General features: G+C 46.3%; 1 protein-coding gene across 1 annotated transcript; it reads right to left on the bottom strand.

Annotated features, from left to right (window-relative positions):
* Nucleotides 1-517: 517 nt before the first annotated feature.
* LOC123946188 (tubulin alpha-1C chain) lies at nt 518-7,704 on the bottom strand. Its single transcript, XM_046011467.1, has 4 exons — nt 7,559-7,704; nt 4,318-4,540; nt 4,026-4,174; nt 518-1,614 (listed from the first exon to the last, which is right to left on the bottom strand). Exons 1-4 carry the CDS (start codon nt 7,559-7,561, stop codon nt 640-642), a joined length of 1,350 nt encoding a protein of 449 aa, XP_045867423.1. The 5' UTR covers nt 7,562-7,704; the 3' UTR covers nt 518-639.
* Nucleotides 7,705-12,739: the final 5,035 nt, after the last annotated feature.

Genomic DNA, 12,739 nt, shown 5'->3' with positions numbered 1-12,739 from the left:
GGTTTTGGTAAGTATGGAATAAATCCGCACAGTTCCCAGCCCTTCCCACGTGCTGCAAGACGTTCTTAAATCCTGACAGCAAGTTTCCGTACCCTGGCTGGTTCCTTGACTCTTGGCTCCACCACCTACTAGCTAGGTTCCCTGACCCCTTGCTACTTCACAGGTAGTCCCGGCAGGCCAAGAGCAGGAGCTGGAAGCTTGTTAAGAAAATGCACTGTTTTCTAAAGCTCCCTTCCAGACCTACAGATAAGGACCCATATCTTAATACTTACAGTGTGATTCACATCCACACTGAAGCCTGAGAAACACTGGCCCGTTGCTTTGCTGGCGATAGGATTCTATCACTGCTCATCAATCGGGTCTTCAGTGAAACAGACAAACCTCTTAGCACAGTGCATGGTACCCAGAAGCCACCTAGTGTTGATCCAATGACTGGGGAGAGCCTCTGCCAGCTTCCTCCACTTCCAATAGGCCTTAAGTAAGTGGGGCCAGTAATTACCATGATACAGAAGCCAGCTTGATATTTAAAACAGAAACATCACTTTTATTGACAAGTTAGGACCACAGACAGACAGCTTCCAGAACAGAAAAAAGACAGTCCCAAGACAACGAACGGAGTGTAAAATCATAGCACACAGCCTAATACTCTTCGCCCTCATCCTCTCCCTCAGCACTATCTGCTCCGACCTCCTCATAATCCTTCTCAAGGGCAGCCATGTCCTCACGGGCCTCAGAAAACTCTCCTTCCTCCATGCCCTCCCCCACATACCAGTGAACAAAGGCACGCTTGGCATACATCAGGTCAAACTTGTGGTCCAGGCGAGCCCAGGCCTCAGCGATGGCTGTGGTGTTGCTCAGCATGCACACAGCTCGCTGGACTTTGGCCAGGTCTCCACCGGGCACCACAGTGGGAGGCTGGTAATTAATGCCCACTTTGAAGCCAGTGGGGCACCAGTCCACAAACTGGATGGTACGCTTGGTCTTGATGGTGGCAATGGCGGCATTGACATCTTTGGGAACCACATCACCACGGTACAACAGGCAGCAAGCCATGTATTTACCATGGCGAGGGTCACATTTCACCATCTGGTTGGCTGGCTCAAAGCACGCGTTGGTGATCTCTGCTACTGTAAGCTGTTCATGGTAGGCTTTCTCAGCAGAGATGACAGGGGCATAGGTGGCCAGAGGGAAGTGGATACGGGGATAGGGCACCAGGTTGGTCTGGAATTCTGTCAGATCAACGTTCAGGGCTCCATCAAATCTGAGGGAAGCAGTGATGGAGGACACAATCTGGCTAATAAGGCGGTTAAGGTTAGTGTAGGTTGGGCGTTCGATATCGAGGTTTCTACGACAGATGTCATAGATGGCCTCGTTGTCTACCATGAAGGCACAATCAGAGTGCTCCAGGGTGGTGTGGGTAGTGAGGATGGAGTTGTAGGGCTCAACTACAGCTGTGGAAACCTGAGGGGCTGGGTAAATGGAGAACTCCAGCTTGGACTTCTTGCCATAATCGACAGAGAGACGTTCCATCAGCAGGGAGGTGAACCCGGAACCAGTTCCCCCTCCAAAGCTGTGGAAAACCAAGAAGCCCTGAAGACCTGTGCACTGGTCAGCCTGTAAAAGAAAAGTTTTAATTTTAGCCTTGGTGAAAGCTGCAATGATTTCTTTCAATCCGTAATTCCACTGATCGAGATTTTTTTAAAAAATTGTTTTAAGTTTTTTTAAAGTAACCTCTGTACTTAATGTGGGGCTTAAACTCACAACCCTGAGATCAAGAGTCGAGCACCCTTCTGAGCCAGCCAGGTGCCCCCGATTGAGATTTCTTTAATCTTCTGAACAGTATTTGCTAAGACAGCAATTATAACGAGCTTCTAAGTGCTCAAATTCAGGGAAACTTTTCAGAGTTCTTGGAAGGGGGGAAAATCTGCTAAATAGCTATTTAAAAATGAACTATCTTCACTTCCACAGAGGAATCAGGAGGGCAAGGCCCAAGTTTCAGTAGCTGGGAGGGCAACCTCTGGCCCCCTTGTCCCTTGTGCTGACTGCAGGCAAGGGAAACTTCACAGGTAGACAGCTACCAAGCAAGGACAGGCCTGGGACCACCAGCCCCCACAACAGAGGTCTTATAAAGATCTGTCAGCTGCTTTCCAAGCTGGAATATGACAGAAGAGCTAAGTTCCAATGCCCTAGCGTTAGGAGTCAGGCTGGGTCCGGATCCGGCTCTACCAGTTCCTTGCTGTATGGCTCTGGTCAAATTTATTTCCCAATCTCAGCTTTCGCATTTATCAATGGAGAATAGTAACCTACCTCGGGTTGCTGAGAATTAAGTGAGTACTTGTCAGAGAGCCTGACACAGTAAACACTAGTTATCAGAGAAAAGTCTACAGATTCTGCAAAAGCTGACATGCTACCACAGCTCCACGAGGCCTAACGTCACTGGGGCTTTCTACCACTTCACTGCACCATTCTGGTTAATAAGCTGCCATTCTATGAGAGGATGATTTTGACTTTTCAAAGTTCTCACCTGACAATCCTCACTTCTCAGAAGTGCTGAGATTTGGGGCGCCTGGGTGGCTCAGCGGGTTAAAGCCTCTGCCTTCGGTTCAGGTCACGATCCCAGGGTCCTGGGATCGAGCCCCGCATCGGGCTTTCTGCTCAGCAGGTAGCCTGCTTCCCCTTCCCTTCCTCTCTCTCTGCCTGCCTCCCTGCCTAATTGCAATCTGTCAAATAAATAAAATATTAAAACAAAAAAAAAAGTGCTGAGATTTGTGGAATTCTCTACCAATCCCTCAGTTTACTTGTCCTGCAGGTCCATACTCTGAATGGGATCAACGTTACAGGGAAGACTCACAGTACCAACTAAATCCACTAATCCTCCTGCAGACACAGTAGTAACACCAAGGACAAATACAGGTGTTCTGGTAGTTAATCAACTTTACTCCAGGACCCTCAATGGGTTTTTACACTAGGTTTATTTGTCCCTTAAAGGCAGGTCCTGATGTTGAACTCGGTGCTTGTAGCTGAAGCTTGATTTGTAAACAGAGGAACCAGAACCCCAATTTTGTCAGGAAGACTACGATAAACATCTGGAGAAGTATGAAATGTGAACGAAACAAGGCCCTTCTTTTTAGACTAGACCAGCTGTGGCTAGGCTTAGAATGTGATTTTCCTGACAAGCTACTCTACCCAAGCTTTCATTCTTGATTTTTGGTTAATTACTTATAAGCTGCCCAGATGCCTGAGGAGCGAAGAGTCATGGGATTGCTGGACTCTTAATTAAAGTGACCCAAACGAAACACTTATCACCTGTGCGGATGTGAATATTGTTGCCTAAGATTTTTCTGCCACTCCACATGGGCCTGAGCTCTAGTGGAAAAGAAAGCCTACCACTCCGTGATTAGATTTCAATACTTTCCAACTTTCAATAACGGAGAGTAGCTTCTGTTAATAAGGGAGCTCCCGAGAGTCCACCGTCAGTGTTTTTAGAAGTTTCCAGTGTCTGCCATTTCTAGTCAGGGTTATGCTGGCTTCTTGTGCTCTGACCCTTCCGTCTTGATACAAAGCACCAAATGTAAGGTACTCCAATATTGGTTTTTAGGAGTCTGATCAGTACCTGTCACCGTCTGCCACCTACTCCATGTGACTAACATGACCTAAAAAGGGGCATGGGAGCTTGAAGCAGGGAAGCTGATTCATATCAACCAGGATGTTTAATGATCTTAAACATCAATCATCAATTAAACTGTTAAAAGCCTCCCGGATCCTCAACTTGACTTCAGGTAAATTGCCCTAACTGCCTCGAGCAATTGCCCAAGTCTGCCTTATAAGACATGGAAATAGGCAACGGAGCACCTAAACCAGCCCCAAATAGTTGTTGCGTAACCCACGACCATCTGGTTCAAAATCCAGTTCCTTAGTGAGCACTCAACAGCTCACTTCAGTGTGCAAAGAAGGATTCTTACAGCTTTAAGAGAGACCAAACTAAGAACACGCTCACCCCACTTTAAATAAAACACTATGTTTACCAGCTTCCGAATTCGGTCCAAGACAAGGTCAATGATCTCCTTGCCAATGGTGTAGTGCCCTCGGGCGTAGTTGTTGGCAGCATCTTCCTTGCCTGTGATGAGCTGCTCAGGGTGGAAGAGCTGGCGGTAGGTGCCAGTGCGAACTTCATCTGGAAAAGGCAAACACAGCAGCCCCCCTTCACTCACCACCTGCACAAGCCTGCTCAACTTCACCGGCTCCACGGAGCCTCAAGACAGACCTCCCGTCCCAGACCCCCCGGGGAGTTCACTGGGGTTACTGAGGCCAACTCACCAATGACTGTGGGTTCCAGGTCTACGAACACGGCCCTGGGCACATGCTTGCCAGCGCCCGTCTCACTGAAGAAGGTGTTGAAGGAGTCGTCTCCTCCCCCGATGGTCTTGTCACTTGGCATCTGGCCATCGGGCTGAATGCCGTGCTCCAGGCAATAGAGCTCCCAGCAGGCATTGCCGATCTGGACACCAGCCTGGCCGACATGGATGGAGATACACTCACGCTGTGGGAAGAAGAAAGGAAAATACCAGAATAGGATGATCAGATGGGATGTTTAGGAATGATTCACACCTAAATGACTAATTAACCTTCAGGATAGATAATCACCTTTCTGGAAGTCACTCCTGCCCAAGGTTATTTCACAAGCCGGAGCCTTTGGTGACTAATTCTGAGAAAATGCTTTGCAAAACCAAGGATATGTTAATGAACTACTAGGCTGGACCAGAGATCAGACCCTTGCTTTGTAGTCACATTAGATATTCAAGGTCAGGTTTCTACCATTTTAGAAAGACAGAAGCTGTGCTATAGCAATACATTTCCCCCAGCTCCTGGGAAATCTGCCTGCCACGATTCCTTAAAGGCATGCAAAATTCCCCTTTGGAGCTCTGATTCAGTCTGTGTGATTGTGTAACTGTTGAGCTCATTCTGGTCCCTCTTTAATCCTATTCTTTAAAAGACAAGGGCTTCTGCCTCTCCCTTTAAAACCAGCTTAAACCAGCAAACCACAGCCATATGACTCATGGAGAAAATGCCAGATAAGCAGCAGCTGGCTGTATTCTAAAAACTGGTCAGAGGCAGCTTTTTAACCCTGGGGAAGAACTTAATCTTAAGGAAGAACATTTTTCCTTCACTATCAACACATCGTGAGTAGGGAGGGTTGAAAACACGTGGAAATAAAAGGCAGAAGTGTCAACGAGACTTGACTAATAGCTTAAGGAATTACTTGTTTCCTACCAAAACGTACATAGATTGATCTCTGGAACTGTGAGGAAAAAGCCTTCGGCGTCAAGAATTTAACAATATTGGGAAAATGTCTGTTTTCCTTTACTTGATGAACAAGATCATTTATAAGTTTCCAAACTCATTCCTGCCTAGTAAAGTAAGGCCGTGAACGCAGAATCTTTGCCTCCGGATTTAAGAGGAAAACAAAAAATGGTGCTTTATTGTATTTCACCGTAAGTCAGACTACTTTGCAGACTAGTGGAGGACTTTCAAAATACTGACACCAAACATATACCTCCTTTTATGTTTTCCCCAAATAAGAGGGTTTCAAGTTTTTAAAAGCTGCTAACAGGAAACTAGTTAGAGAAAACAAATGCCACTAAGATCTCAAAGGGCCTAGTTTCATAAGCTGAGATAATAAAAACCCCCAATCATCCACAACCTTTGACCTATGGTCCTCCCTCCTGCCTACACTCCTCATAAAACACCCATGGTCTCCTCACCACATCACGGAGCTCATGATTACCTGCATTGACTCGCCCAGCTCTAGGGCTGTGGGAGAAAGGGGAGTTGGTTGTTCTAATGAACCTATGACTATTTACCATTGCATCATGTTTACCTTTAACTGGACTTTGGAAATTCTACAGCCCAGGAAAGCTGGAGAGAGTGTGGTTCCTGACAGCTCCAGGCCCAAGGAGACAAAGTATTTGAGAAAAGCCTTTCATTCTAACGAAGCGGTTTCTTCTATTGACTTACGAGCCCAAAACAACTTTCGCTGTGCAACACTTTTTTTTTTTTCTTAAGATTTTATTTGACAGAGATCACAAGTAGGCAGAGAGGGAGACAGAGAAAGCGGAAAGCAGGCTCCCCGCTGAGCAGAGAGCCCAATGCGATGCTGGGCTCATCCCAGGACACTGGGATCACGACCTGAGCTGAAGGCAGAGGCTTTAATCCACTGAGCCACCCAGGTGCTCCTCTTAATTGCTTTCTTGTTTAGACCACGGTCACTGCCTGCTCTCCACTCTCTCCTGGCCACTCAGGAGATGAAGACACAGGTAATCAACTCACTTAGTCTAGCTTTCACTGGATAAGCAGCCGCCTTAAAACAAAACAAAACAAAACAAAACAAAAAACTATTGGGGCACCTGGATGGCTCAGTGGGTTAAGCCTCTGCCTTTGGCTCAGGTCATGATCTCAGGGTCCTGGTATCAGGCCCCACATCGGGCTCTCTGGGGAGCCTACTTTCCTCTCTCTCTCTGCCTGCCTCTCTGCCTACTTGTGATCTGTCAAATTAATAAATAAAATCTTAAAAACAACAACAACAAAAAAAAAACTATTAATCTAGCCAGTGCTCGCCTAAATCCGTCTACTGCTCTTGCTCTCCTGCCCTTCTTTAAAAAGCCCCACTATTTTCTGAATCACACTTTGACCACTATCTTTCCACCTCCCTTGCTGAAATGCACACAATTTGTTACAGCCAGTCTTAGTTTTGACAACAGGGTAATCTCTGAAGACGGTGACTGGTCTGTTCAGTGTATCCCCCTTTCTTTAAAGATATTATTTTGAAACATTTAATACACAAATCCTGGCTTAACAACATGACTTCTTTAGGTAGACCTCCAACAGACCTTCTCTAAGAACACATTGTTAGTACTTGTTTACTCAGCGGTTTTATAAGAAACTATCTTTTTATAGACTAGTTTTTAAAAAACCTGGCCTAAGTACAAAGCTTCAGCTATAAACATCCCACTGCATTAACATTAGAATTGCAAAATTAGGCAAAGTGGCAGTTAATAATTCCCTTAAAAGGAGTAGCCTGCCTACATCCTTCAGGTGGACTGATGCAATTGGAAGCCCTCCCCGGGGACAAGACCCAGGTGACTCAGCGGGGAGTCACCGGGCGCCGGAGAGGGGCGCCAGGAAGTGGATGCACCTTCGGGGCCCGGAGTGCTATGGCACCGGGAAGGTGAAGTCATTTAGTTTTTAGTTTCTTTAGTTTTCACAAGTCTTTGGGGGCCAATGTGATGGCTCCCTGGTCTGCCTTCGGTTGTGGCGAGCCCTAGGGCCATGCCCTCTCACTGGGATCTAGAGGGCTTTCCACGTCCCCCAAAGGCAGCGTCCTGGCCGCCTTTTCGAGCCTGAACAGAAGTTTGCCGGTGAACTCGGCTTTCCCAACCCGGTCATCAGAAGCCAGTTTACTCGGAGGCGTCCGGGACGCGGCCCCACGTGCACCCGGGTTCCACCGCCCCTTCGGGTTGTTCTCACCTCCACGTCACATCCCCAGGACCCCTCCACTCACCATGACTGAGACTTATAGGGTTCGTTGGGGCTGGAGGAGGCGAGGTGACGGCGACAAGGTTCTCCCGCTAATAGACTACCAAGGAGTCCGGGGGAGAAGTGGTAAGTGGCGAGAACGCCCCCGCGGGACCCTATATACCCCCTTCCCGGCCACGTGGCCAGGGGGCGGGCCCCTGACCCCGCCCCGGCCGCTGCGACCCCGCCTCCGAGCCCTGGGCCGAGGGCGTGACGCCGGGTCGCACCCGGCGGGGGAGAGAGGAGGGCGCGCGGCGCTGATTGGTGGGTTCAAAAGTTCAAACCAAACTCTTCGGAAGGAGCCGGCGCTAGAGAGGGAGGAGACATCCTGGGGCCTGGGAAGGGCGGGTGGGGCGGGGAAAGGATGGGGACGGCGATTGGAAGGAAGAGGAAGGCGAAACGTCTGCCGGGTTCCCAGTAGGTTCCGGGAGAGGAGCGGGGTCGTCAGGTGGGTAAAGCCGCAGGAGTTAGGGGGCAGGTGTAGGGAGCGCAGCCCCTCCCGCCGCGCGCCCCGCAGCCAGTCCCCGCCGCACGCCTCCCGGTTGCGAGGCCGCCGCTCCCGCCTTGCAGAGCCCTGGCGCCGGCTTCCCTGGCGGCCGAGGGATTCCAGAGAGAGAAGGCCTTGCTCCCCGTTCCAGCTCTTAATTACCACAAGCTGGCCTGAAGCCCATATTCTCTTCTTTACTCGTTTTTCTACCTTCTTTTAAATGAACCTTTTGTCCCTAACAACAGTCTCCTTCCAGTTGGTGCAAAAGCAGTTTCATCCGTTCGTTATAATAGCTTCGATTTTTTTAAAAAAAGATTTTATTTATTTATTTGACAGAGAGATCACAAGTAGGCAGAGAGGCAGGCAGAGAGAGAGAGAGAGAGAGAGAGAGACAGAGGGAAGCAGGCTCCCTGGCGAGCAGAGAGCCCCATGCGGGACTCGATCCCAGGACCCTGAGATCATGACCTGAGCCGAAGGCAGCGGCTTAACCCACTGAGCCACCCAGGTGCCCCAGCTTCGATTTTTTTAGTGCTATTTCGAGTAGCTGGTTTTTCACACTATATCAATCTCATTTCATCCCTACGACAAACCTTGTGAGTTATCCCCAATTTACAGATGAGGAAACGAGGCCTCAGAGGAATTAAACTAGTTTAAGTTCGCACAGCTGGAGTAATGGAGCTGCCCATAAGCCCTCACTACTTTGTACAGCCTGATGGTCAATAAACTGTGCTGACCGTCTCTGCAAAGGTTTATTTCTCAGAAGCAGCCTTTACTTCAGTTGTTTTCTTTCTTTGAAACTTTATCGTGTTATCTTAGCTCCTCACCCTCTCTGGGTGATAGAGTTTATGGAAATATTCAGAGAACAAAAGTGACTGCTCTACAGAATAGAAGTTACAGGACTTTTTCCTGAAGTAGAAAGAGGCAAAATGAAAAAGAAAAATGGGTTTGGGATACAGAATAGGTAGAATTCAAGATACACCCCAACTGTTACACACAAAGTGAATGCTGTGGAAATATGCACAGAGACTCCTTTTCAAATGATAGTACCCCAGTTCGGTCATCAAATATTTATTGAGAACCCAATGTGGGGCAGGATATTCTGAAAGTTGGTATAACTTGCATCGCAGTCTGTTGCTAAATACTTTAGTGTTAATTAGTAAAACTTTTCAACTTTTAATTCATTCCACCAATATATTCAGCACAATTTCTGAGTTCTTGGGGATACGAATGCGAACAAAATTGACAGATCTCTGCCTCATAGAGTCTGTGTTCTAGGAGGGATAGGAAGAAAGAGAAACAATGAACACAGTAAATAATTAAATCATAAAATTCATTAGAAGGTGAAGAGTGCATAGGACGGCTATAGGAAAATACTGAGCAAAGTGGAATGAGAATGCTAAGAGGGTGGAGTAGGGGGAGGGGTTGCCATATAAACAAGATGATGGGGTTAGCCTTAATAATACCTGAGATTTGAATGAAGACTTGAAGGTCATGAGGGGTTAGCCAAGTGGTTAACAGTGAGCAGCTGGAACCCAACCTCCGGCCCCCCTCCCCAAGCAAGAGTGAGCCCTTAGTGTTCCTGGAAGGAAGAGCAGGGAGGCCAGCTTGGCTGGAAAAGGTGAATAGTAGAGGATGAGACTGGAGAGGAAACAGGAGCCAGATCTTATGCTTTTTGTAAACCACTGCAAGTCCTGTGAGTTTTACTCTGACATGAGGAGCTAATGTAGGGTTGAAAACATAGAAAAAAATCTGACCTAACTGCCTTTTTTAAAAAGATCACTTTGGTTCTTTGGTTGTTCTGTTGAGAATAGATTATAGTAAGGCACAGGTAGAAACAGGAAGACATCTTAAGATGATAACTCATTGCCATAATCCTTTTGAGAGATTATGAAGGCTCTGACCAGAGTGCTAGCAGGGGAATTAGTGAAAAGTGGTTAGAGTTGGCTACATTCTATTGACAGGGCCAAAACCTCACTTGTGAGAGAAAGAGAAGCCAAGGATTACTCTAGTTTTTAGGCTGAATGAGTGAGAGATGGATATGCCATCAACAGAGGCAAAAGGCTGAGAATGTGGCAGGCCTGGAGGGTGTTGATATCAAGGGTTGTTTTTGGTCATGTTAAGTCAAGATGTTGATGTCTGTGTAGAGGTGGAGATGTCGAGGACACAACTGGATATGAGAGTCTGGATCTCCAAGGAGAGAGATCTGGGTAGAGACAGACATCTAAATGCCATCCTCAAGTCATGACATTGAGTGAGATGTGACTGGAGTGAGTGTGGAAACACGAGAGAAGAGGACCAAGTACTAAACTCTGGGAAAAGAAGAGCCAGCGAAGGACACTGAAAATGGGCAGCCAGTAAGTTAGGAGGAAACCCAAGAGTGTGAGGTCCTGGAAACAAGGAAAAGGGATGATTAGCAGGGTCAAATGCCATTGATAGGTCAAGAAAGCAGAGAACTCAAAAAGGACCATTTAGCCACATGGCGGTCATTAGTAACCCTAATGAAAATAGTTCAGTGTGGCAATTTAAAAAATAATAGGCATTTTATTTTTATTTTTAAAATTTTATTTACTTATTTTTTAAGATTTTATTTATTTATTTGACAGAGAGGGAACACAAGCAGGAGGAATGGGAGAGGGAGAAGCAGGTGCCTCGCTGAGTAGGCAGCTCCATGTGGGGCTCCATGCCAGGACCCTGGGATCATGACCTGAGCTGAAGACAGACGTTTAACTGACTGAGCCACCCAGGTGCCCTGGCATTTTATTTTTAGATTATGTTTCTTATATGATTCATTTAAATACCTTTATTTTCCTTCTCAAGCTCTACCAACTCATATTCAAGCAGCTAGGTCCTGAGGAACTTCAATATGTTTAAGCGCTTTGCAGTCCTGATTACCTTGATTTGGATTCTGGTTTTTGTTTTCTAGCTGTGAGTCCTTAAGCAAATTTTGTAATCTCTCTAAATCTCCTAAATCTCCTTCCATATAAAATGGGGATAATATATAACTTACATGTGGATATACTTATGTGAGGACTAAATGAGATTTTAAAAAATTACATAGCATATACACACGGCAAAACACTAAAATCCACAACTATTTGTTGGAGGCGATGGTGGCGGAGGACAAAATTAGAGATGAGGGTGCATCCTCTTAGAATTTAAAATCATTTTAAGGGGCACCTGGGTGGCTCGGTGGGTTAAAGCCTCTGCCGTCAGCTCAGGTCATGATCCCAGAGTCCTGGGATCGAGCCCGCATTGGGCCTGCTTCCTCCTCTCTCTCTGCCTGCCTCTCTGCCTCCTTGTGATCTCTGTCTGTCAAATAAATAAATAAAATCTTTTTAAAAAAAAAAATCATTTTAAGCATTGGGAACTATATTTAAGTTTGTTGCCCCCTGTTGGATTGTTTGGGAGGAATATAAAATCTGAGGGGATAGTTAAAAATTTAACCTTTATGTAAATAGGTCTTTATGGGTCTAAAAAATTACAGAGTGAGAAGAGGCAGAAGCCAGTTTTACTTTCTAGTTGAAATGTTCTAGAATCCACCTCAGACATGTTGAGTTATTAACAGAGAGCCACTGCCCTGCCATTTTTGGTGATAGAACTTTGGAGGGGCATTTCTCCTCGTTGGGCCCGGGTTCCCATGTGCATTATGAGGGGATTGGACAGTTTCATCTCCGAGGCCTCTTCTAGCCCCGACCTTCCATGATCCTGTGACTAGAGCTCTCTGCTGTACATATGAACTATTCCAAAATGAGCAAAGCTGACTTGGCGGGAGGCCTGCTTCTCCCTCTCCCCCTCCCCCGACTTCTGTTCCCTCTCTCACTGCCTTTCTCTCTGTTGAATGAATAAATAAATATTTTATTTTTAAAAAATGAGCAAAGTTGAAAAAATGCTTCAGTCAGGTTCTTCTAAGAATCACCAGTACGTTAGAGAAATACTTAGAGATGAGGCTCTTGCCGGAGCCTTACAGTGCAGGAGAAGTGGCATTCCTCCTCCGGCTCACCATCATGTAATATGTCCACAGAACATTCACAAAGCAGAAAGAATTCAGAGGAAACCGAATCTTTTCTTTTTTTAGTCTGGCTGCCGCTTTCCATGCTAGGATACCAGTAATGCTAAAGAATTTATTTGTGTCCAGTTACAAATTACATGTCACGATAATAATGGTATGCATATACTGTGCTCTACAGCAATTTACATTCAGATAGTTTCTACTTGGCAACAGTGCCATGGAGTTTTCAAAGATGAGTTGTTAACAAAGGTATTTATTATAGAACCATGGGAAATAAGGTCCTGAGATTGAAATAACTTACCCTAAACCACAAGAGGGGGAAACTCAGAATAAATGCCTGAAAGGACAGTCTCCACGTAAATCCCTTACTCTCTCAGGGACTGGCAAGAAGTTATAATCACAAGGAAAGAAAACTCTCAGGGGCCTTCCACTTTGGGCTGCCTGGGGGCTTTTTAGGTACGTGAATAAAGAGTTGCCTCTTTTATTTCTAGGCCCTCCGTTAGCCTATGACTGGCACTAGTTCACAAGGAAAGGAAGTCCTAGAAAAGTCCCTTACGGAATGTATTGTCTTAAGACAAAGCTACTGCTAATATAGCAAGAAAAAGAAAAATTAGTCCTACTTTTAAAACCTCCGGCGGACAGCTGGGACTCCTTGCAGTTAAGTGCAACCA

Source organism: Meles meles, chromosome 7 (genome assembly GCF_922984935.1).
Source record: "Meles meles chromosome 7, mMelMel3.1 paternal haplotype, whole genome shotgun sequence".
Classification (NCBI taxonomy): Eukaryota; Metazoa; Chordata; class Mammalia; order Carnivora; family Mustelidae; genus Meles; species Meles meles.
Note: the sequence above shows the minus strand (reverse complement) of the source record. Positions and strands in the feature narration are given on the sequence as shown.

Excerpts from the sequence above, each read along its gene's own strand:
- LOC123946188 (XM_046011467.1), bottom strand. Across the intron at positions 4,175-4,317 it reads CCTGGAACCCACAGTCATTG|ATGAAGTTCGCACTGGCACC; the intron begins GTGAGTTGGCCT and ends TGCCTTTTCCAG. Across the intron at positions 1,615-4,025 it reads TGGACCGAATTCGGAAGCTG|GCTGACCAGTGCACAGGTCT; the intron begins GTAAACATAGTG and ends TTTCTTTTACAG.